At 33.5% G+C, this 24,523-nt stretch overlaps 1 protein-coding gene across 1 annotated transcript; it reads right to left on the bottom strand.

Annotated features, from left to right (window-relative positions):
- Positions 1-1,763: 1,763 nt before the first annotated feature.
- On the bottom strand, positions 1,764-24,327 carry mael (germ-plasm component protein maelstrom). Its single transcript, XM_088258302.1, has 15 exons — positions 24,206-24,327; positions 23,965-24,075; positions 21,329-21,512; positions 20,967-21,116; positions 20,498-20,710; positions 19,489-19,652; positions 18,189-18,332; positions 16,767-16,808; positions 13,325-13,381; positions 12,527-12,574; positions 11,732-11,776; positions 10,667-10,742; positions 6,186-6,233; positions 5,506-5,553; positions 1,764-4,111 (listed from the first exon to the last, which is right to left on the bottom strand). The coding sequence occupies exons 2-15, from the start codon at positions 24,073-24,075 to the stop codon at positions 4,101-4,103; spliced, it is 1,341 nt and encodes a 446-aa protein (XP_088114428.1). The 5' UTR covers positions 24,206-24,327; the 3' UTR covers positions 1,764-4,100.
- Positions 24,328-24,523: the final 196 nt, after the last annotated feature.

Here is a 24,523-nt window from a genome sequence, read left to right as displayed (position 1 = left end):
AATTTAAATAATAATGAAATTAACTATCATTCCATAGGCACCGCAATCTAGATCCGAATGCACTGGTTAAAGTCTTAATGCTGCCTGTTCAACGCCTGCATTGTACCTCTATATGGCCGTGAAGAATAGCACCTCACAGGGGCCCAAAACAGCCATGCTGAGAATAGGTGTGTGGTAGTTTGACTTTGTAAATAACGAGAAAATAAGGCAATAGACACACCAATCCTTGTCGTCAAGAAAAGGAGATTCAGTTGGCTAGGCCATGTACTCCGCATACCTTCTGAGATTATTAATCATCCTGTTGGTGAGAATTTGCCTCTTTTACAAGGCTTCAGGTTCATGCCTACAAGATGTCTACTGTTGACAGTTGGTGGCCAGTTCTTGAACTTGAGACAATTTGTGGGTTCCATATGCTTAACTCAAGGAGTGGTTACGGTTAATGTACATCTCACTTTTGATGATTTAAGACAAAATAATTAAAATAATATTCCATCTCTATTTTTAAGCTCCTTCCTATAAAAACCGTCTGTGTATAACGTCCGCCTCCGTAGTGTAATGGTCAGCACACTAGGCTACCATGCTGGAGGTCCTGGGTTGGATTCCCAAGAGGATCAAAATAAATATTAGTGATTTTTCAGTCTAATATTTATTTAATATGACCCTGGACTGGTACCTGAAGCGGAAGGCTGATCACCTTTCCTTCGTGTATTTAATGATCGAGATAACACTGCTTCTATATGATGCAGCGCCTTACGCACCATTGGGTGCGGATAAGGGTTAGAAAAACGAAAAGAAAGTACTAAAAAAAAATCCTCGCCTAAAAATAATGCCTTGATCTTGGAAAAATCTACTTAAAACGGATCTCACGAAATACATATTTGTTATCAGGTTAATTTCGATTACACATCAATTCAGCATTGATTTACGTAACTTATGGAAAATAGCAGTTACATGATGGTGGGTTTATTTATAATAGCAGATTTTTGCATTCTTATATCCATATTACTTTAAACGTGACTATTTAAACCTTCCTGAAGACAAAAGTTCAATTATACAGTCTCTTTTGGGGAGTGAAGAGATCTCTCGTGAAGTTGCTTCGGGTTATTTTCAGCCTAGTACCGAAAATTTATTCACCGCTCCAGAGATGAAAATGGACCTTGTCACTACTGAAAAAAGTGCAATTTTTAAAGACGGCAAAGCCCCGATGTTGTCCGGACCAAACCATGACGACGACTGAAAACGGCAAGATCCTCACCCCCACAACAGGGGGTGTACCGGCCTTTCAAAACTGCACTCTCTGTTTTGCCACACCTTGTATTAAATATTAAAATCGAACACTGATTTTTAGAATTTACTAAATCAAATTTTATTATTAATAACACATAAAAATAAAATTAGTGATAATTGTTTCGCATTGTTATGGCATTTTCAAACAACTGTCAGTAGTTTAAAAATGCCATATCAAGGTGAAACGATTGTCAAAATTTTCATTTGAATGGTTTTTAATAATAAAATATAATTAAGTAGACTAAAAACAGTGTTTGATTTTAATATTTAATAAAATGGAGTTTTACAGTTTAAATCTTAAATTACAACCTTGACTTCGCGGCATACTTACATTAAAATCCTGATAAAAAATGATTTTTAGTCAAGATTTTTGTTCACGAATTACTCGTCACCCGGACATGAGTGTTTGAAAACTGAGGTTTCACTGTATGTAAATTATGAAGGGGTAAAAAGTGCATTGTCAAAATTAAAAAAAGTTTTTTTTTAAGACGCATTAACATTTATTTATACCAATAATTGTAATATGCATACAACACTAAATACATTTATCAATTGCATGTAATTGAACGTAAAAGTAGTTAAAAAATTTAAACATAAAATAGAATCGTATTAGTTATAGGTTTCATTTTCACAGTGTATAATAATTAGTAAAATACAATTTAAGAATTTTGTATAATTAAAATCAACAAGATGTTTTCAAAATCAAGAAAAGGACCTGCAATTAATCATTATAAAAAGAGTTTAATCATGTTTACATAATTAGGGACGGACAAAATATTAAAAAATACAAAATAAGTTTCATTTAGCTGCTATATTTATAAATTGAAGAAAGAATTGTGCAAAAAATAATTATTCATTTAAAAAAAATTATATTTGTGGTATCTAGCCTCATACGATTATCCCGTAATACAAGTGAGAGACAATGGATTAATAACAAATAGAGATTCCATTGTATGTATTTGAGACAGACACAACAAATGAATAATGAATTTTTAACAAGTGAAAAGTATATTTACATAGAAAACAATGTTGTATTACAATTTATTCGCTAATCTACTATTTGGCAGGATCATCAGAAATCGAATTAGATTAGTTTCAATTAAAATTAAACATTTTTAATCTCAAAATAACAGTAGAGAAATAGGTGACCATTTTTTGTTTTAAGAAATAAATGCTTTTTTTATTTTATTATTTCATTATGAAAAAATTTCTGATATAAGAACTAACCGACATTATAAAAATAAAATATACACTAAAACAGTAACACTTATAACGATATTATATATAAGACTCTGTACTTTGATTAGAAAATAAATCACAGTGTTTAAAAAGAAAAACATTGTTAAATATTTGAAGGAATAATAAGCGAATATGACAATGAAGTGATAATGTGACTGACTATTCAGAATTCACAGCACCTTGTATCTCATATCTATTAAAAACCTTATTTTATGACATTTATTGCCAAACCTGCATTATTAGCTTAAACTTTTAAAGTGCTGTTTCAATTTATAAACTTTCCAACTCTAAAGTTGTTTTTTTCCATCTGTATTCTTTGGTCCCCGTCAAATACAAATATTTTTATTTTATTTTACCAGACTGGTTATCAAACGTTCTTCATATTAAGGTCGATGCATTCTTTTATAATATAAAAATAATCCGGGTTCTTAAAAAATAATAAGAATATTAAAATTCAAGTCTGAATACAATAATTTATTACTATCGAAGGTTGTAAACTAAGCGTCATGTGTTTACGCTAGACATTTATATTATTTAACATTGAATTACACCAAATATGGCACTACACATAGACATCACAAATATTTGATAGAATAATTAAAAATAGTAAAATATGGGATTTTATTTAGTTTGGGATTTATAGTTTTTAGTGCTTTCACACAAACATCAAACATACATAGTTAAATTAATGCAGAGAATGTCCATAGTCAGAGTTTAATTCAAAGGAGTTAAGTAGTACAGTGAATAGAGCATATTATAAGTGCATGCGGAACAATCAATTTCTAAATGTTAGTTTTTAATTAAATTTTTGTAAATACCACTATTTCTTAAAATCTACTGTGACACGTGTTTCGATGCATTCCACATCATTTTGAAACACCGCATCAAACAATGCATCGAAACATGTGTCAAAGTAGATTTTAAGAAATAGTGGTATTTACTAAGTAAATTTTTTAATTAAAAATGGATAGATTTTACCAAAAAATTACTGCCAAATCAATTATTGAAATTCTAAATGTTAGCTTAACATTTTATAAATATGATTAAAAATTAAATATTCATTTAAAAAAAGGAACTTTAACTTTTTGGCAACACAAATTGACAGTCAGTTTAAAAATGCCAGCCAAGTCCAGATTTTTTTCAAGGATAATTTCCTTTTGTCACGGGGAGAAATAAAGCTTATAATAAAAATGGCACGGCAAGTATGGAATGTTTTTTTAGAAAAAAAAAGTTCCTACTTCTATCATTAAAATAAAACATTCATGTTTGCGCTGTAAAGAGATCAAATGGCAATATAAGTGCAAAATTATACCCAGGAGTATGACTGTAGTCAGCAGTGGGGAGGAGGTACATTAAAATATTATTAAAAGTAGAGTAAGACCTTCTTAATTTGATCATTCACATATTTAAAAAATCTTATTGCAAATAAACCTTAAGTTGTTTACATAAAAATCCTCTTTTGTTACAGATTTCAAAAAACTAAGACTGTATGTAACCTAAGCAATATATTTTTGTCAATCAATCCCCCTCCCCATTTTTTTTCTCACGACGCTTCTGTTTGGTGCATGGAGGAGTTAACGTTTTCCTGTTAAACAAAAAAATAACACTGATTAATGGAGCATTATAAGATTGACCTAATAAAAACGCCCACAAATTACATGAAAACAATTTTAAAGACATAATAAATATATTTCTATCAACCCAATTTACCATCACTTTTGGCTGTATTTCAGCAATAGCATGTTCAATGTTGTCCTTTAATTGCTCAATTGTTGTTGGATTACTAGCATACACACTTGTGACTTAACATAAGCCCAAAGAGAGAAATAACAAGGTGTCACAAGATCAGGGCAGATAATTGGCTGGACCATTTCGATAGAGAGTCCATTAACACATTGTGTACGGTGTGCACATATTTGTGCGTTTCAGAAACCTTGTGTGGTGGCGGGGTGCACATTTTTGTGCATTTTGGCTACCTTCAATTTAGTATACAAAAAACACGTCATAAACGTCTAATCTCTTGGCCTTTTTGCTTTTGTTGTGTAGTGGATAGATGTCGTTGTAATATAAAAAAATAATACTGATATTTACTGGTTCAAAACATAGCTAATGGTCGTAATCTGTTTTGAAGGAAATGTTACAAATTAACTTTAAACAATGGATACAGACAGTGCGTTTTTTTCTTTGTAGTTGGTACTTACAAAGCAATAAACGCGTGTGGGGAAAGCCCATAAATCATTTTTTATTCGCAGATTTTGAGTTTTCGGCGGTTGTTAAACTGTGTTTTTATTTTCTAATATTTTATTAGTGTTTTTAACATTTTTTTTACTTTTGTGATTTGTGGACTAACATGATTTTATTTTGAGACGTTAGAGACCACTTAACCGTTTTTGTATTGTTTTCGAGTTCAATCTCAGAGCATTCTTGTATTATAATAAAACGTAACAAACAATGCAAAATTCCGCTTCATGTTGGTTAATGTTTTCAAACATATCACACGAAGAAAAATGATTAAATGTTTTTTTTTATTATTTAAGAACATTTAAAACCACAAGTTGTATTTTTTTCTATTACTTAAAATGTTGATGAAAAAAATCTGGTTTTATTGATAAAACTCTACAGTTTGAAGTTCACTGACATATTTTATATTTCTGGACAGCTGTCTAATGTCGCTTGCCTCAAGATACAGTTTTATCCAAACATTGCCGTAACTAATGTGTTAACTGAATAATGTCATCCATGAATTCTTCTTAAATTTCTTACAGTATTCGCAAATGGGCACTGATTTTAATATTAAACAATTTAATAATTTCTGAACGTTGTTCAAGCGTGTATCTTTCCACAATTAACTGGCACAACTTACTGAACACACATGACATAAGAAACTTAAAAATATAATAATCAGTGTTGCCACTTTAAGCATTTGAAATTGCATAATTACTATTGAAAAACCATTATTAAAAGAAAAACCAGTATTACCTTTTTTCCCCCTGGATGATCCACGAGTTGGCCGGGGATTTTTAGGTCCTGAAAATTTTATTAAAATCTTATAAAAAAAATCAATAACTTGCATTTTATAATAATTTTTTTAAAAAATACTCCCTGTAAAGCAGTTTTCAGCAAGTTTGGAACCAGCACTTGATTTTGAGGGTTTGATTTTTGTGTCAAAATCGAATGTGATATTTAACATGGTTAATTTTTTAAATGAACGCATATCTAATATTTTAAATATTTAAAGCTTTACTATGTGGTATTTTTTTTTAATTTATAAAGAATGTTAGCATATAATTGATTTGACATCGATTAAGCTAGATTTAAAAAAAATATTTTTAATCAAGATTTGTCAACAACCAATTTAAACCCTGTTCACTCCTTTCAATCTGTATAACCCAACCTATTTTGACTAACATCCTAAGTGCATGTTGGTCCCAGGGTCGAACAAAATCGTATTTGATTAACATTTTGTGTCGTTGTGTGTGAATGTGCTATGGTAATGATGCGTAGTATTGTTTGCATGCTGTAGTAGTGATTGTTCTGACGAAGAGACGGGTACATCTCGAAACTAGTAAATAAAAATCTCAGTGAGTGGTTGTATACTAAAATTTTTTGTAAATTAAAAAAAAGAAGTTAATTTATTTGATTAAAATAAATTGTGTTACCTTTTCTGGCATTGGACGCTCCAAGAGTTGGCCAGGGATCTTCAGCTTCTGAAATTTTTATTCAAATCTTTTAAAAAAAAAAAAACAATTGGGTGCGTTTTACAATATTTTTACTACTACTCATTAAGTAGTTTTTAACAAGTTTAGCTGCAATGCTTGAAGGTTCGATTTCCAACATAAAGCCCAAGAAGACTGAGAAGGGACAATAATTCCTCAGCTCCTCTTTTCATCCCTCTCTCTCCCCCCAGACTCGACTGAAGACGTTTTTTTAAGCATATTTTTCATCTATCATTATCAATATCCACATCTGTATATGCGCCCTTGAGGTAGTATTTTACGAAAATCATTATTATCATTATAATTTTTAACACATTTTGGACAAATGTTTTTTACGCTTGCGGACCGCTGGCGACGAGATTTGATAATTGTGTACATATAGTTTAGACCTTAACAAAGAAATTGGTACATAATATTCACACAAAGGCCGGTGCGGAAGGTAAAAATACCCTTCCCATCCTTAAGTATCAAGCAGAGTGTGTTAGGCATTTTAATATTGTCACATGTTACTATAGAATGGCACATGAAGCATGAAGCTGTTATTCTTATTTTCATGCAATTTGACCATGGAATACTATATTATTACAATACAGTGCCTTACGGACATTATGTGTGAATAAGGCGTTTGTGCACTACACGGAATTTTACCATCCGGCAGTCCGGTTTTGAAAAATGAAAGCGACTATGACAGTTTAGCGTGATCGAATTTACGCGCAACGTGTTCACGCACCGATCCGAAGAAAGATGGACAAAAAACTGACGTGCCGGACGGTAGTGCACAAACGCCCTAAGGTTTTGAAATAAAGGAAGACTTACTTGTCTTCTTTCTTGTACTTTAATTTAAAATATTGTACCAAATCATAAAATATCAGAAAAAAAAATTATTAACCCAGTCTTATTTTGAGTACACATGTAAAAAAATAAATAAATTATATCTCTGCATATCTCTGACAATGAGGGTATTTTAATATACGAAGATAGTTGCTTTAAAAATATATCGTAGTCATACAGGAGAAAGTGACCAAGTGCATTTTTTTACAAAACCGTGATCATTAACTATTTGATATCTAACTAGCCTTATATTGCCCTGAAAAAAATCCCAAAGGATTTTAAACTTGGAAGTATATTTTATTGATTTGTATGTTTATTTTCTTGCGAAGCAAAGGTGACATAAATGGGGGGTCCTGAACATTTTACGTTTTGGTAGTTGGTCACTTTCTCCTGTACGACTACGATATACAAGACACATTTCTCAAAATGCTCCGATATTATTGTTACAAAATATGCATGTAATACAAAACCGTGATCATTAACTATTTGATATCTAACTAGCCTTATATTGCCCTGAAAAAAATCCCAAAGGATTTTAAACTTGGAAGTATATTTTATTGATTTGTATGTTTATTTTCTTGCGAAGCAAAGGTGACATAAATGGGGGGTCCTGAACATTTTACGTTTTGGTAGTTGGTCACTTTCTCCTGTACGACTACGATATACAAGACACATTTCTCAAAATGCTCCGATATTATTGTTACAAAATATGCATGTAATACAAAACCGTGATCATTAACTATTTGATATCTAACTAGCCTTATATTGCCCTGAAAAAAATCCCAAAGGATTTTAAACTTGGAAGTATATTTTATTGATTTGTATGTTTATTTTCTTGCGAAGCAAAGGTGACATAAATGGGGGGTCCTGAACATTTTACGTTTTGGTAGTTGGTCACTTTCTCCTGTACGACTACGATATACAAGACACATTTCTCAAAATGCTCCGATATTATTGTTACAAAATATGCATGTAATACATACTGAGAACTTTGATTCTTCACAGAGGTCTCAAATGTCTCAAAAACATACCTACCTATATTGGGGTGCTGTCATTGAAAATGGACCAAGTAAAATATTTTTATAAACTATGAATTTCTTCCGCCTACGTAGCGTAACGGTCAGCATGCTCAGCTACCGTACTGGAGGTCCTGGGTTCGATTCCCAGGGGGGTCAAATAAATACCAGTGATTTTTTTACTGTAATATTTATTTAATATTACCCTGGACTGGTACCTGAAGCGGAGGGCTGATCACCTTTCCTTCATGTGTTAACGATCAAGATAACACTGCATTTATATGATGCAGTGCCCTATGCACCATTGGGTCAGGATAAGGGTTTACAGAAACTATGAATGGAGTAATGTTAAATTAGACTGTCCCTAGCAAAAAATAAAATATTTTAGGGTCACAATTATTTCATTATGCACTCATACTTAATATTTTATTTAGTTTTTTTTTTAATGTATCTATAAAAAGTTCCACACCCCTTGTATCTCACTTGTATACGTTTAAAATCACAAGTTTTGCTTATAAATTGCTGGTGATCAGAACTCATATCAATGCAAGTTTTAATTTGTAAATATGTAATTTGTGAAAAACAAATATTTCAATTACTTTCAGGTAAACCTAAGCGCCTAATATTTGAAGGTAAGAACTATGTTGTGTGCGAAGTAGGGCGGTTGATCTTAAAGGTGGGGACTGACTGGAGCATTTTGTCGAAACATAACTTCGCGGCGAGCATCCAATTTTGGATGGAGACTCGGAACGAACTCGGCTTACTGTACTGACTATACGAATGCTCGCATCGTAACGTGTTACGTTACGACAAATGACTCCGGTCAGTCCCCACCTTAAGAGTCTGACTTCGAGTGCGCGCCACTAACTTGATTCTTAAATGTGTCGAAAAATTAGAACTAAATGTGTCAAAAAAATTTAACTAAATGTGTCAAAAAACTAGAACTAAATGTGTCAATAAATTAGAGCTAAATGTGTCAAAAAACTAGAACTAAATGTGTCAAAAAATTAGAAATAAAAATGTGTCTATAAATAAGAAATAAATGTGTCAAAAAATTAGAGCTAAATGTGTCAATAAATTATAACTAAATGTGTCAATAAATTATAACTAAATATGTCAAAAAATTATAACTAAATGTGTCAAAAAATTAGAACTAAATGTGTCAAAAAATTAGAACTGAATGTGTCATTTCAATATGGCGACTGATAAAAATTGAATTGTAAATGAAAACACTTGTTTTTTACCACTTGAGTTATATTTATTTTAACAGATCGTTTTGGAAGCTACAGATGCTTCCATCTTCGGGTCTGAATATAAACTAAATCATAAATAATTATTTGTAATGTAAGTGAGGAGAGGGTAAGTTAGGTAAGTGGTAAGAAGCAAGTGTTTTCATTTACAATTTCACACCACAAAGTGAACGCCGAAACAATAAATAAGATAAAAATTTATGTGAAATGAGAGAAAATAAATGTATGCCCTTACTTACCTGTGTACTTGCATATTTCATGAATTGTCCCCGATGTTTGCTTTTCTATTGGTTATTCAAGATTACATCACCTTATGTATGACCAGACCATTGTTATATTAGTTTGTTATTGTGGAAGGGTATGGCTTATTTACATCTCATATTTATTGACCTTTTTTAGATTTCTGAACTATATTCAATGAAAAAAATATCTTTTTATTTTTCAATTTTTCTCACATTGACGGCTATCAGGCAAAATGTAATTATTTTTTTGCGCATTTTTTACATGTTTTTAAAAGATGAAGCAAAGTTCTTCAAGTTTTGAATTATCACATGTTTAGTCGTGGACGGTTTGTACGAAGAAATCGCTGGACATGGAACAAAAATAATTATTTAATTTTAATTATGACTAAATTTCAAATAGCCATTCTTTAAATTAATAAGATTTGCTGTGCTATAGTATTAAATACACATACACACTGTAGGTATTTTATATTATGTTTCTCAGCGAATACCTATAAAGTTTGCTTATATTTGTGGATTTTCAGTGTCAAATCACTCTATCTTATTTTGAATTATAAAATATAAACACAGGCCTTAAAAACACAACCCTTAAAACAGACCACAAGGCCTACACCAAGCAAAAGAAGAAGAAGTAATATGAAAAAGTCAAAATTAAATAGTAAAAAATAGCCTTCATTATTGTGGATTTTCAGTATCAAATTAATCTATCCTATTTTTAATTATAAAATATAAACACAGGCCTTAAAAACACACCCCTTAAAACAGGCCACAAGGCCTACACCAAGCAATAGAAGAAGTAATATGAAAAAGTAAAAATTAAATAGTAAAAAATAGCCTCCATTATAATGATCCATGAGAAAACCTCTGCATTGAAGGTGTTAATGAATAATTGTCCACAAAGTAAATAAAAACACAGTGTTATAATAAAACTAATTATTTAATAACGGTCAATAAAATTAATAAAAAGAAAATTTGAACAAAATAATGACAGATAAAGCACAGTGGTGTGTAGGAACAAAAAAAGTGACATAACACATAACACACATAAAGCATAGAACATCTTGCAAGGAAGTGGTTCTACTTACTTGCGTCGTCAGACGCAGTTGACGGGGGCGTGAACACGGGTTCCTCCACTATGGCACCCCAAACGTAACCGCCGGGCTAAAAATAAAACATAAATTTTAAAAATATATTTTAAATTTTAATTATTCTTCCTATAGAAAAGGCTAAACTTAAATTTTTCGAGTCTACTAAGTTGTATTTTATTTTTTAAAAAAAACTGTCATTTTCAAACGAAACTCATTAGTTTGAAAATGCCATAACTAGGCAAAACAATTGTCACAATATGAATTTTTATGTGTTTTTTAATAAAATACAATTTAGTAGACTCAAAAAATCTGTGTTTGATTTCAAAATTAATACATAAATTAAAATGGAGTTCTACAAATTAAACGCCAAATCAATAAAAAACAAAACACAATTATTTTTGGCGATACGAGTCCTTCTGAGCTCTTTCTAGCCCACTCCCGATTTAAAGTGGAGTTTTGTTTTGTGAATGTATAATCATTATTTTATTCTAAATACATACATTAAAGAATCAGTTCACATTTCTAAAACGTATCTTTCCGAATCGCAATATGTAGTCAAATTATTTACCTGATCAATAAGATGACTCAATTACTTGTCAATCCCTTAACATTCATTACCATTTAATCACTACCATATATGGAACAGCGGAGTCCTGATGTACAGAAACGGAGCACGGAGTTGGCAAAAGAAGGACAAATGAATGCAGTTGAGATGCGATCCCTCAGATCATTTGTATATGTTTGAATAGTGAAATAAGAATGCAAAGCTGAGATAAGCATTATCGATAAAATTTAGAAAAGTGTGTTGAGATGGTTTGGATATTTGGAATGAATGATTAGTAAAACAAATATGAGATGAGTGTAGTCAGAAATAGAAATAGAGGAAAACTGAGTTAAACATGGCATGATCAAGTACTTTAAATACATGGGCGTGGGAATAATCGGCAAGTATGCATGAATGTGGAAGAAAGGAAGAATGTTTGAAGACAGAGTCGTGTGGCATTCTCCCTACAGAGAAGAGGGGTAGTGGTTAGTTAGTTATGTATTTAAGAGATTTTTTACCTCAGACGGTCCGGCAGCTTCTGCTTCAACTGCTGGAGCTGGTTTCTGCAGCACATAGAAATAAAGACAAAAATTACTTAAAGAATACATATCTGCTTCTGACTGGAGGAGAAACTTCCATTATACCACTGGGTTTACTGAGGGGTTAATTTGTCCTGAAACAGTATTATTGCAGATAGATAATGTTTCCAGCCAGACTGTAAGTGTAAAAATGACTCATCTTCAATCACCGTTCATTATTATCACATTTCTCTTGGTGCTTTATTGTATGGGCAGAGAAATGTCAGTGAAGTGATAACTGGTGACTCCTGTCTACATATTAAGATTAATGACCTTTTTAAAAAGCCATTAACCATGGCTGGCATGCACGTCTCCCCGCAGAACAAATGTGTCTGTTGTGGGATATCAAAGATGACTTTGTGATTTTGGGGTTACCCAGGATTCAAACATTATTTTTTTCGAAATAATTATAGTGAAAGCTCATTAACTTGAAATCGAAAGGACCAAAATTTTAAAATAAGCAAATTGGGAATTCAAAAATAATATTATTACAATTGTTTGTTGTTGTATAAAAGCTTACATTTCCCAAGTAAATCGTATTTATTGTCAGCAAAATGACAAAAGCATCGAATGACATTGAATTTTTTAATCAATAATAGAAAAACAAAAACAAACAAAAAATGTAGTATGTAGAATTTTGGATTTTTGTTGTTGGTATTTAACGAATTTTTACATATTTTTCAGAATTTCATCTCAAATTTCAGACAAAATTAGTTATTTAAGAGATTTTTTTACCCCAGAAGGTCCCGCAGCTTCTGCTACATCTGCTTTCAGGGCAACCGACTGCAGAACATAGAAATATAAAAAAAAAAAATTACTTAGAGAATAACAATCAGCTTCTGACTAAGGAACAACATTTATTAGTCTACTGGGTTTACTGAGGGGGTAATTTGTCTTGAAATTAGCATTATTGCAGATAGATAATGCTTCCAGCCAGACTGTAAACGTAAAAATGACGTTTTCAATTTCAATTCATTATTATCACATTTCTCTTGGTGCTTTATGGTACGAGCAGAGAAATGTCAGTAAACTGATACAATACTGGTGACTGTCTATTAACATTAATGATCTACCCATTAACCACAGCTAGTACACATGTCTTCCCGCATAACAAATGTGTCTCCTGTGGGATTATCACAGATAACTTTGTGATTTTGGGGTTACCCAGATTAAAAACATTTAAAAAAAAAATCATAGTAAAAGCTCATTAATTTGAGATTGAAAGGACCAAAATTCTAAAAATATTCAATTAAGCAAATTGGAAATTTCAACTTCATGTACAGAAAAGAAAGAAGCACATTGGCGGGCTTATTCCTAAAAAGCAGTATTTTCCAACCAACTAAAAACAGACTAGTGATGTTGGTCAAAACGTTTGACACCTTATATAGCTGTTTGCAGTCAGAGGGTAGATAGTACTTGAACATCAAAACTTGAACATAAATCTTATTTTTTGTCAGCAAAATAATAAAAGCAGTGAAGTGACATTAATTTTTTTAGTAAATAAAAGAAAAACAAAAAAGGGATTTATTTTACCGCCGACGGTCCGGCGGCTTCTGCTACAACTGCTGAAGCTGGTTTCTTGGCACCTGACTGCAGCACATAGAAATAAAGACAAAAATTACTCAAAAGGAACAATCAGCTTCTAACTGGAGGAACAACGTCCACTGGGATTACTGAAGGGGTAAATTTGTCTTAAAATAGCACTATTACAGATAGATAATGTTTCCAGCCAAATGATTCATCTTCAATCACGATTCATCATTATCACATTAAGATCCATACATTTCATTTGGTGCCGCATGGTATGAGCAAAATGGGAAAAGTGAGCAAAGTGATAGCTGCCGACTCTTGTCTTTTGACATCAATGATCTTTAAAACCCATAAACCACAACTATCATGCATGTCTTGCTACAGAACACATGTCGCTCACTCCTTTCAAGAACGTCATAAATCAAAAATCGTCAATTTTCAGTTGTGCATGATTTCGGAATGTCCAGAAAATTTACTATATCCCAGCAAAAGAGGCATATTTCTAATTTAATATTTACCCGCTACAGGGCAGAAAATGTTGTTTTTGCATTTTGAAGAAAAGGTATCGTTCAATTTTTTTTTTTAAATAAACTAAATATTTATCAAATGGAAAAAAAACCTTCAGGTTTTAGCTCAAAAGATCTGTTGCACAGTAAAAAGTTTAATAAGTGGCTTGATATTTATTTTTAATACATTGTATTATATTTTTAAACTTTAAAAACGTTTTCCTGAAATATCAAGTTTTTTTTATTTATGACGTTCTTGAAAGGAGTGAGCGATGTGTCTGGTGTGGGCTTATATTTGGAGATGTAACCAGGAAATAAAACATCAATGATCTTTAAAACCCATAAACCACAACTAGCATGCATGTCTTGCTACAGAACACATGTGTCTGGTGTGGGCTTATATTTGGAGATGTAACCAGGATTTAAAACATCAATGATCTTTAAAACCCATAAATTACAACTAGCAAGCATGTCTTGCTACAGAACACATGTGTCTGGTGTGGGCTTATATTTGGAGATGTAACCAGGATTTAAAACATCAATGATCTTTAAAACCCATAAATTACAACTAGCAAGCATGTTTTGCTACAGAACACATGTGTCTGGTGTGGGCTTATATTTGGAGATGTAACCAGGATTTAAAACATCAATGATCTTTAAAACCCATAAATTACAACTAGCAAGCATGTTTTGCTACAGAACACATGTGTCTGGTGTGGGCTTATATTTGGAGATGTAACCAGGATTTAAAACATCAATGATCTTTAAAACCCATAAATTACAACTAGCAAGCATGTTTTGCTACAGAACACATGTGTCTGGTGTGGGCTTATATTTGGAGATGTAACCAGGATTTAAAACATCAATGATCTTTAAAACCCATAAATTACAACTAGCAAGCATGTTTTGCTACAGAACACATGTGTCTGGTGTGGGCTTATATTTGGAGATGTAACCAGGATTTAAAACATCAATGATCTTTAAAACCCATAAATTACAACTAGCAAGCATGTTTTGCTACAGAACACATGTGTCTGGTGTGGGCTTATATTTGGAGATGTAACCAGGATTTAAAACATCAATGATCTTTAAAACCCATAAATTACAACTAGCAAGCATGTTTTGCTACAGAACACATGTGTCTGGTGTGGGCTTATATTTGGAGATGTAACCAGGATTTAAAACATCAATGATCTTTAAAACCCATAAATTACAACTAGCAAGCATGTTTTGCTACAGAACACATGTGTCTGGTGTGGGCTTATATTTGGAGATGTAACCAGGATTTAAAACATCAATGATCTTTAAAACCCATAAATTACAACTAGCAAGCATGTTTTGCTACAGAACACATGTGTCTGGTGTGGGCTTATATTTGGAGATGTAACCAGGATTTAAAACATCAATGATCTTTAAAACCCATAAATTACAACTAGCAAGCATGTTTTGCTACAGAACACATGTGTCTGGTGTGGGCTTATATTTGGAGATGTAACCAGGATTTAAAACATCAATGATCTTTAAAACCCATAAATTACAACTAGCAAGCATGTTTTGCTACAGAACACATGTGTCTGGTGTGGGCTTATATTTGGAGATGTAACCAGGATTTAAAACATCAATGATCTTTAAAACCCATAAATTACAACTAGCAAGCATGTTTTGCTACAGAACACATGTGTCTGGTGTGGGCTTATATTTGGAGATGTAACCAGGATTTAAAACATCAATGATCTTTAAAACCCATAAATTACAACTAGCAAGCATGTTTTGCTACAGAACACATGTGTCTGGTGTGGGCTTATATTTGGAGATGTAACCAGGATTTAAAACATCAATGATCTTTAAAACCCATAAATTACAACTAGCAAGCATGTTTTGCTACAGAACACATGTGTCTGGTGTGGGCTTATATTTGGAGATGTAACCAGGATTTAAAACATCAATGATCTTTAAAACCCATAAATTACAACTAGCAAGCATGTTTTGCTACAGAACACATGTGTCTGGTGTGGGCTTATATTTGGAGATGTAACCAGGATTTAAAACATCAATGATCTTTAAAACCCATAAATTACAACTAGCAAGCATGTTTTGCTACAGAACACATGTGTCTGGTGTGGGCTTATATTTGGAGATGTAACCAGGATTTAAAACATCAATGATCTTTAAAACCCATAAATTACAACTAGCAAGCATGTTTTGCTACAGAACACATGTGTCTGGTGTGGGCTTATATTTGGAGATGTAACCAGGATTTAAAACATCAATGATCTTTAAAACCCATAAATTACAACTAGCAAGCATGTTTTGCTACAGAACAAATGTGTCTGGTGTGGGCTTATACATATTTGGAGATGTAAATCTCCAAATATGTATAAGCAAAGATAAAAAAAAAATTGCAAAAATGAATTTTTGCAAAAAATTTTTTTTTGCTCAGTAATCAGGTTAAAATTCCAAAGAAAAACAAAAATGAAGGTTTATGGGAAGATACGTTCACCAAATAGGTAGTCTCAAAAACTCCACCTAATGTGGACCGAAGGGTGGCAGAGTTTGCGAAAATGCTGGCTTATCGGCTATGTGGTTAAAAAATAATAAGTACGAGTGTTTCCTCATAAAATAATAAGTACAAGTGTTTTCCCGGCGCTATACTTGTATGTACTGTTTGTTTGAGAATTTAAGAGGGAATAAATTACCCAAATACCCTTACACGTTTGTACTTCATTTACATTTTACTGATCAGCGTTTACTAGATGAAAATGAAATTGATTTAATACAAAATGTACAGTAATTTACCTGATAAGACAAATATGTACTTTATGAAGGCAAAAAGCTGTATAAAATGAAAATTAATGGCCGAATTGAGTTATCCGGACTGCTGGGTTATCGAGTGCCGAGTTTACGGGATTCTACTGTAATTAAAATGAATAAAATCTCACCTTATGTCTGGGCCTTGGCTCCACCACCTCAAAAATAGCATTCTAAGTAAGAAAAAAAACAATAAGTAAGACATTCAATCAAAATTAAGTGGTTTCATATAAACTAGGTATACAAAGTGTTTCGAAAGAATGTTTAGCATACTGCGTAAATGCGAGGCATTCGAGGGGGGCGGGGAATATATCAATCTGCAACTTGGCTCTTGGGAATTCAGTCCCTATGGAGCATTTTTTGAAAATCAACCGCGTGTTGTGCATTGAGAGGTTAAAAAAAAGTTGATTCGGCGACAGTGGTGCCTCAACGATTCTGCAACATTCAAAGTTTTCACCACTCAAACGATGCACCGGGCATACCTCTCGTTCCAAAATGCGTCAAAGAGCTCGAAGAGACTCGTACAACACTGGAAAAACCAAAATCCGGGCGACCAAGATCATCAAGAACGGCACAAAATGTGGAGAGTTGAAGATAATAAGGTACCTCATTAACATTAAAGTGAAATGAACAAGAAAAAACACACAAACACTACACTACATTTTTAAATTTCTTGGCTAATCTGAACTTTTCTAAATGTATTGGGAAATAAATATTCATACCAAAATTTCAGTGTTCAATTAACAGGTCATAAGCTAAAATTAAAGCCATGGGTTCAGTTTATCGGAAAAAGGAAACCACATCAGAAATTACAGAGACATTTTTAATGCAAGTTGAAACATCATAAAAATTTTGAACATCCTCAAACGTTTTTTTACTGAGCACCTCAAATTTTTTTAGAAATCCCCCAGTCAAGAATTCGATTCAATTAAATTAATTTATTTATAATTAACATACACATCACAAATTAAAATTTAAGGCGTATACATTAATAAAAATCTAAAATAAGCTTTTGCTAAAGATGTAGAAGAATCCCGCTTCGGAATACTCCTTCAGACACGTGGAACAGATCAATATCCAGCGTTAGCTCTTCCTACAGGCATAACCATTAGCAGGTTGGTCTTATATATAGGAATGTGAAACAATCTATACCGCAACTGTCTTAGGTAACTATCGGGAACATACAGACTAATGCTCTGGATGATTTCAGGATTATTGATCATACCGCGCAACAATCGATAAAAATGCATAATCAAATACACATTTCTTCTAGTCTCTTAACTGTAGTAGCCAAGCATACCCTGGAGAAACTCGGTCGGGTAGAGCCAAGGATAATAGCCGTACTCTCTCATGTAGATACCTCAGAAATTTCTTTTGGACTTTCTCTACCATAAGAGAGTACTGAAGCTCGTGTGGCCCCCAAATCATCGAATGAAGGGGAATGAATCGAAGAATGGCTGTTTAAGATTGATTTATTTGTTTGTTGCTTGACCTAACTTACATTAGCTTTGAGCGGGACATATTTCCCTGGGACCTGACCTAACCTAACTTACCCCAACGTTAGCCTTGAGCGGGACATGCTTCCCTGGGACGAGAGGAACTCCGGCCGGCTGGCAGCAGAAGTCGCAGACGATATAGCACCAGCGCTTCACAACAGAGAGGGAGCACATGAAGAATTGCTCTCCTTCTTCATGCATCTGTACAATACAAATTAAATCGTTAACCCTTTAAGTGCCAGGAAGTATAAATATGGTTGATATGGTTGATATGGTTTTTGTAAGGAAGTTAAATATGGTATAAATATGGTTTTTGTACATATATTTAAAGGATACTATGAAGACATACCAAATATGTACATGTGTGGTGTTAAATATTTACGTTTATTTTATGTTATTAAAATTAGTGCCTGACACATGTTAGAAACAAGCACAAAGATGAGTGCGTTTACACGCTAATTTTGTATGGCCGGCCTGGCGAGCACGGCATTGGAGAGAGCGTAAACGCACTCGAGGCAGAGAACCAGTTAAATAATTCACACAACTCATTGAACAGCGAACAGTTCTTATCCCTTTGGTACACCGCAAATGTGAAGATGAAATGCATTTAAATCCATTTAATCTTCACATTCGTTTGAAAATGCCATTACTAGGCGAAACAATTGTCACAAAATTAATTTTCGTGTTTTTTCTACAATAAAATACAACTTAGTAGACTGAAATAATCAGTGTTTGATTTAACATTTAATACATAAATTAAACATTCCGTTTGAGATTAGCTGCAGGTGTTGTAGATAGCGCAAATGGATATGGGCACAAAGACAGAACAACGGAGTCCTGGTTCCAACTCTAATGTATGGAAGTGAAACATGGAGTTGGCAAAAGAAGGATGAAAGTAGACTGAATGCAGTCGAAATGCGATCTCTCAGAAGAATGTGCGACAAAACGATGTATGATAGATGTGCGAATAGTGAAATAAGGAAGGAATGCAAAGCTGAGATAACCATTATCAATAAAATTAAGGAAAGTGCATTGAGATGGTTTGGACATGTGGAACGAATGAGTGAGGAAAGAAGGGTAAAACAAATTTATGAGGTGAATGTAATTGGAAAAAGGAGCCGAGAAAGACTGAGAAAAACATGGCACGATCAGGTATGCCAAAGAAAAGTGGTCAGGTTAGGAGTCGTAACAATCGGCGGGTATGTATGAGGAGATGAATGAACGTGGAAGAGGCGTAGAATGTTTGCAAAGACAGAGTGGTGTGGCGTTCTATTCTCTCTGCCTACCCCTGCGGAGAAGTGGGGTGATGGTTAGTTAGTAAGTTAGTTAGACAGAACAATTACAGAAATAAGTTTACCTCACAGCTGAGATTCTTAGTGTACATGAACGGGTCCCTCTCGAGTTGGGAGAGCGCCAGGTGTATAGTGGGGAAGCCCTTGTCTTTTTCATTGATAAAGCTATTTCTCAATTTGAAGAATAACTTTGGAAGCCCCAGCAACTTGAAAAAGCTGGGTTCTTGGCCTGGAATATCACACTCATCATTAATAAAGCGGTCACAAAGTGTTGTCATGAAAGTATGGCTCCTCCATCCCTGCTCTACTACAGTTTATTTTTATTTTTAAATAATATAATGAAGAAGTCCGTCCACACATTGCATTGTTGTTCCACGAATTTCTCAAACATATTTGAATACGAATCTTTGCGAATTATAATTTTGCGACATACAATCAGATAGATCTTATCCATTTTTACTAGTAGTAAAAAAGTAAAAAGCTATTAGAAAATATGATTTTTGTTTGTATTCACCAGCTAGGTTAACATTTTAATTTTTGTTTTCTAATCAAATAATAAACTTCTCATTTTGTAAAATGTTTAATTTGTAACTAAAAAAAATAATATAAATTTCTGATACTTTTTATCCACCTACGTTGTGTAATGGTTAGCGTGGTTATCTACCGTGCTGGAGGTCCCGGGTTCGATTCCCAGGGGGGGTGAAAATAAATATGTATTAGTGATTTAACACATTCATATTTATTTAGTACTAAGTAACGATCAAGATAATACTATATCAATACTATGCAGTGTCCTATGCACCATTGGGTGCAGGTAAGGGTCAGAAGAAGATCCTTCCCAGGTAAAGAAAACACAAATATAAGAACGAAAATACAAATAAGTTTCTGCCGTTTTTTATTAAAAAATATAAGTCTCTAGGCAGTGATATTCATCTCGCTGGAAGATGATGGTTTGACGGTCGCGGGACACCTGCACCTACACGGTATACAGTACGGATGCGTGATTCGCCGCATCTCGACCACTTCCAAAACAATTATAAACTTGCATAAATGCACATATAACATAGTTCTTACCGCCATAGTCGCAAAGCTGCTGCAAGAAGCTGCACACGTGTTTTTGTTTTTTGGGCATAATAAAAAGAGGATGAATCTCGGGCTGGACTACTGCAATCAGCTCTGCCAGTATCCGCAGCCAGTCCCTTTCGCCTTCTGCGATAGGAGGCATCGGTACACCATTCTCTTTGGAGTTAGTCATCGCTTCCCGACTATACCCGGTCGGTATTTGCCCTGCACAAAAAAAAAATATATATATATATATATAAATGACACATCACTTAGTAAGTCTCCGATCTGACACATATACGGCAACACTATTGACAAACCCATATGATTTCTGGATAGTAACAACCTTCAAATGATAAATGTCAAAATTTCATAGCATTCCGACAATTAGTTTAAGGTTAGCCGGAGACTAATTGAGTTTGAATTTAAAAGGGTTATAGCAAAAAGCTTAAGTTACCAAAACAAAAAAGGTAAAACTTACCGACATTGATGAGGGTGTGGTACTTGCGTTCCAGAACACCATTCCTCAAGGAGAAAGAAACCACTGCCACTTCGCATGTCAAGTAAGTGCCGTCATTCAGTATGCAGTAGACATTAGTATCAATCACAGTAAATACTTCATCTAAAAGAGCTACAAATGAAGAAGAAAAAAAACAACATTTAATTACATTATATACATGAAATTAAAAAAAATTACCATAAATAAAAGATAGATATCTATTACAGAATGACAGAAGAATTTATATATTTGGTTAAATATAAAAGATTAGGATGTAAATATGGAAAATCTCACGCAAAGGTGTAAGGGAAGGTCGATAAGAGAATGGGTAAAATAAAACTCACTTCCAGAATCGACTGCTTTTTGAATTAAGCTGTCAATTTCCGCATTTTCCCTGGCTTCACTCTGTTCCATTTCTAAACGCATATTCCTGATAGAGCTCAGGGGAATACCCTGGGAGTTAAACTTCTCAGGGTGTTCCCCTTTTGCCATGCGCTTATACTCTTGCTTGCGCTCTTCCGAGAGTTCCTAAAATGTGCAATACATATTTGTAGGTTCTGTTACTCACCCGCATCAGTATTATCATAGTGACACAGACCACAAAGAATCACAAAGTGACTGTGAATATACTGCGCTTGTTGACCTTTAATTTTAAAAAAAATATTTAAGAAAATAATTTTATTTAATAATTTTATTCAAAAAAAAAATTAATATAAACAAAAAAAAATATTCAAGGCGTATATATTAAAACTAAGCAAGAAGACTTAAAGGTGTAGAAGAATCCCGCTTCGGAAAACTCCTTCGGACACATAGAACAGATCAATATCCAATGTGTTCGACATAGCGGTAGCTCTTCCTACAGGCATAACCATTAGCAGGTTGGTCCTGTATATAGGAATGTGAAACAATCTATGCCGACGCTGTCTTAGGTAACTATCAGGAACATACAGACCAATGCTCCGGATAATTTTAGGATTATCGATTATACCGCGGAACAATCGATAAAAATGCGTAATCAAATACACATTCCTTCTAGTCTATAAACTATTGTAGCCAAGCATACCCTGGAGAAACTCGGTCAGGTTGAGCCAAGGATAACAGCCGTACTCTCTCATGTGGAGATACCTCAGAAACTTCTTTTGGACTTTCTAATAGAAATAATGAAAGAGTAGCTACCATTCCTACATTTTTACAATTATCTCCAGTTATTTATATTATGGAGTGGAAACCTTGTGAAACAATGGCTCTACACTCAAGTTTATTTTATCAGTATCAACATATTGTTGATACTGATAAACAGGCCGTTATTTTCATCAACCCCGACCCTCAGTATACTAATCACAAGTAACCGCAAACCCAATTCCAATCTGTACAATGTTTTTTGGTGTCTCTCACGCTCTACCAAAAGTAAGCAAATAGAACACATATCGCTCATTCCTTTCAAGAACGTCATAAATAAAAAAAACTTGATTTTTCAGGAGAACGTTTTTAAAGTTTAAAAATATAATACCATTTATTAAAAATAAATATCAAGCCACTTATTGAACTTTATACTGTGCAACAGATCTTTTTAGGTGAAACCTAAAGGTTTTTTCTCTATTTGAAAAATATTTAGTGTATTTAAAAAAATAATTAAGCAATACCTTTTCTTCAAAATGCAAAAACAACACTTTCTGCCCTGTAGCGGGTAAATATTAAGTTTAAAATATGCAGCTTTTGCTGGGATATAGTACATTTTCTGGGCATCCGAAAACATGCACAACTGAAAATTGACGATTTTTGACGTTCTTGAAAGGAGTGAGCGATATAAGCGTCTCCTGCTCTCTACAAACAGTGTGTAAAAGATGCTTTTTAACGTTTCCCGCAAACAATGTGTCAAATAATAATTTTATCATACTGAAAAATAATTTGTCCGCTTCCGTAGTGTAATAGTCAACACGCTCAGTTACCGTTCTGGAGGTCCCAGGTTCGATTCCCAGTGAGGGGATCAAATAAATATAAGTGATTTTTTTCACTGTAATGTTTATTCATTATTACCCTGGTCTGGTACCTGAAGCGGAGGGCTGATCACCTTTCCTTCATGTTTTAACGATCAAGATAACACTGCCTTATATGTTGCAGTGCCCTATGCACCATTGGGATGCAAATAAGGGTTTGAGGAAAAATAATACATAAACATACATCATTTTAAGAAAAATGTTCTTGATTTTATTAATCAATTAGCGTGAATTAAATCGGCGACCACAGTTTTGATTTGGATTTTAGTGTCACATAGACACTTCTAATACATAAAGAATTAAAATATAATTAATATAAAGAAGAAATCAGGCAGAGTTAAATCACATCGAATCATTAAATCCATCCCATAAAGTGGAAATGGTCTGGAGGCGAATTATTATGTACCTAGACAAAAATATTAAACAATGTAAAAAGTTATTAGATTAAAACCAATATTTTTAGTTTTTCCACTTTATTTTTATTTGACCAGCGACCGGGTTTCGTCGTTACCGACATCATCAGACTTGTCGGTAACGACGAAACCCGGTCGCTGGTCAAATAAAAATAAAGTGGAAAAGCTAAAAATATTGGTTTTAATCTAATAATATATTAAAAATGCAATTCCATCACGAAGTGTCAGTGGATAATATAAATCTATTAATGCAAAAAGTTATTGATATCATTGACATATAGAGCATCCCAACAAACTGAGTTCAAACGAAATATGGATAAACGAAATAGGACACAGACATCATAAAAATTATCGATATCTGCACGATTTCCGTAATACGTAAGTTAAGATTAGGGATCATGTTAAGACGACGCCGCAGAACTACGATGCATCACTTTAAAATTATAGGGGACAAGAAAAGAAGAAGAAAAACACGTTCCGTGGAAGAACTTTCTAGAGCGTCACCATTGACATTCGGTTATCTACGAAAAATAAAGTGGGACACTGGATTGATAAAACTAAGATACTAACTTGCCAAAGAGACGAAGCAGCCTGAAATGCCTCCGAAAAGGAATAATTATTTTTTCGGCTAAGCTCAGTCGCGAACCATGCGAATGCGTTCTTGTGCGATGGTTTGTACATCTGCAATTATAAATAAATGCATAAAATATTTATTTCGTACGCCACGTCTTAATCGATAAACCTCTGATGGTAAACAAATGTTCGTGGACTTGCACCATAAAGGTATTTAATTTAAATAAAGTTAATTTACCTTGGTACGTATGTTTTAGTACTTATGTGCAGAAAAATCAGATATATAAATCCCCGGCAAACGGCTTTCCCAAAATCTATATCACAGAGATTCCCTCGTTTTGCTGCGGCTTCCAGCTGGTGCACAGACTAACTATTTATATAAAGACCGCCAACTACCTCGATTTTTTATGGCTGGAAGTGATATTCGCCAGCGGCCGGAAGCGACGTAAACGGCTACTAGTACTAAGCTCCCGGCTGGGCGTGACTTCGCCGCGGCTGAATGTCGAATCCACCCGCCGAAATATTTATCATTAATTTTTCAGGTTAAATGGTATTG

The sequence above is a fragment of the Brachycentrus maculatus genome, unplaced genomic scaffold (genome assembly GCF_059751285.1).
Source record: "Brachycentrus maculatus isolate JH-2025_06_01 unplaced genomic scaffold, ASM5975128v1 h1tg000092l, whole genome shotgun sequence".
Taxonomy (NCBI): Eukaryota; Metazoa; Arthropoda; class Insecta; order Trichoptera; family Brachycentridae; genus Brachycentrus; species Brachycentrus maculatus.
Note: the sequence above shows the minus strand (reverse complement) of the source record. Positions and strands in the feature narration are given on the sequence as shown.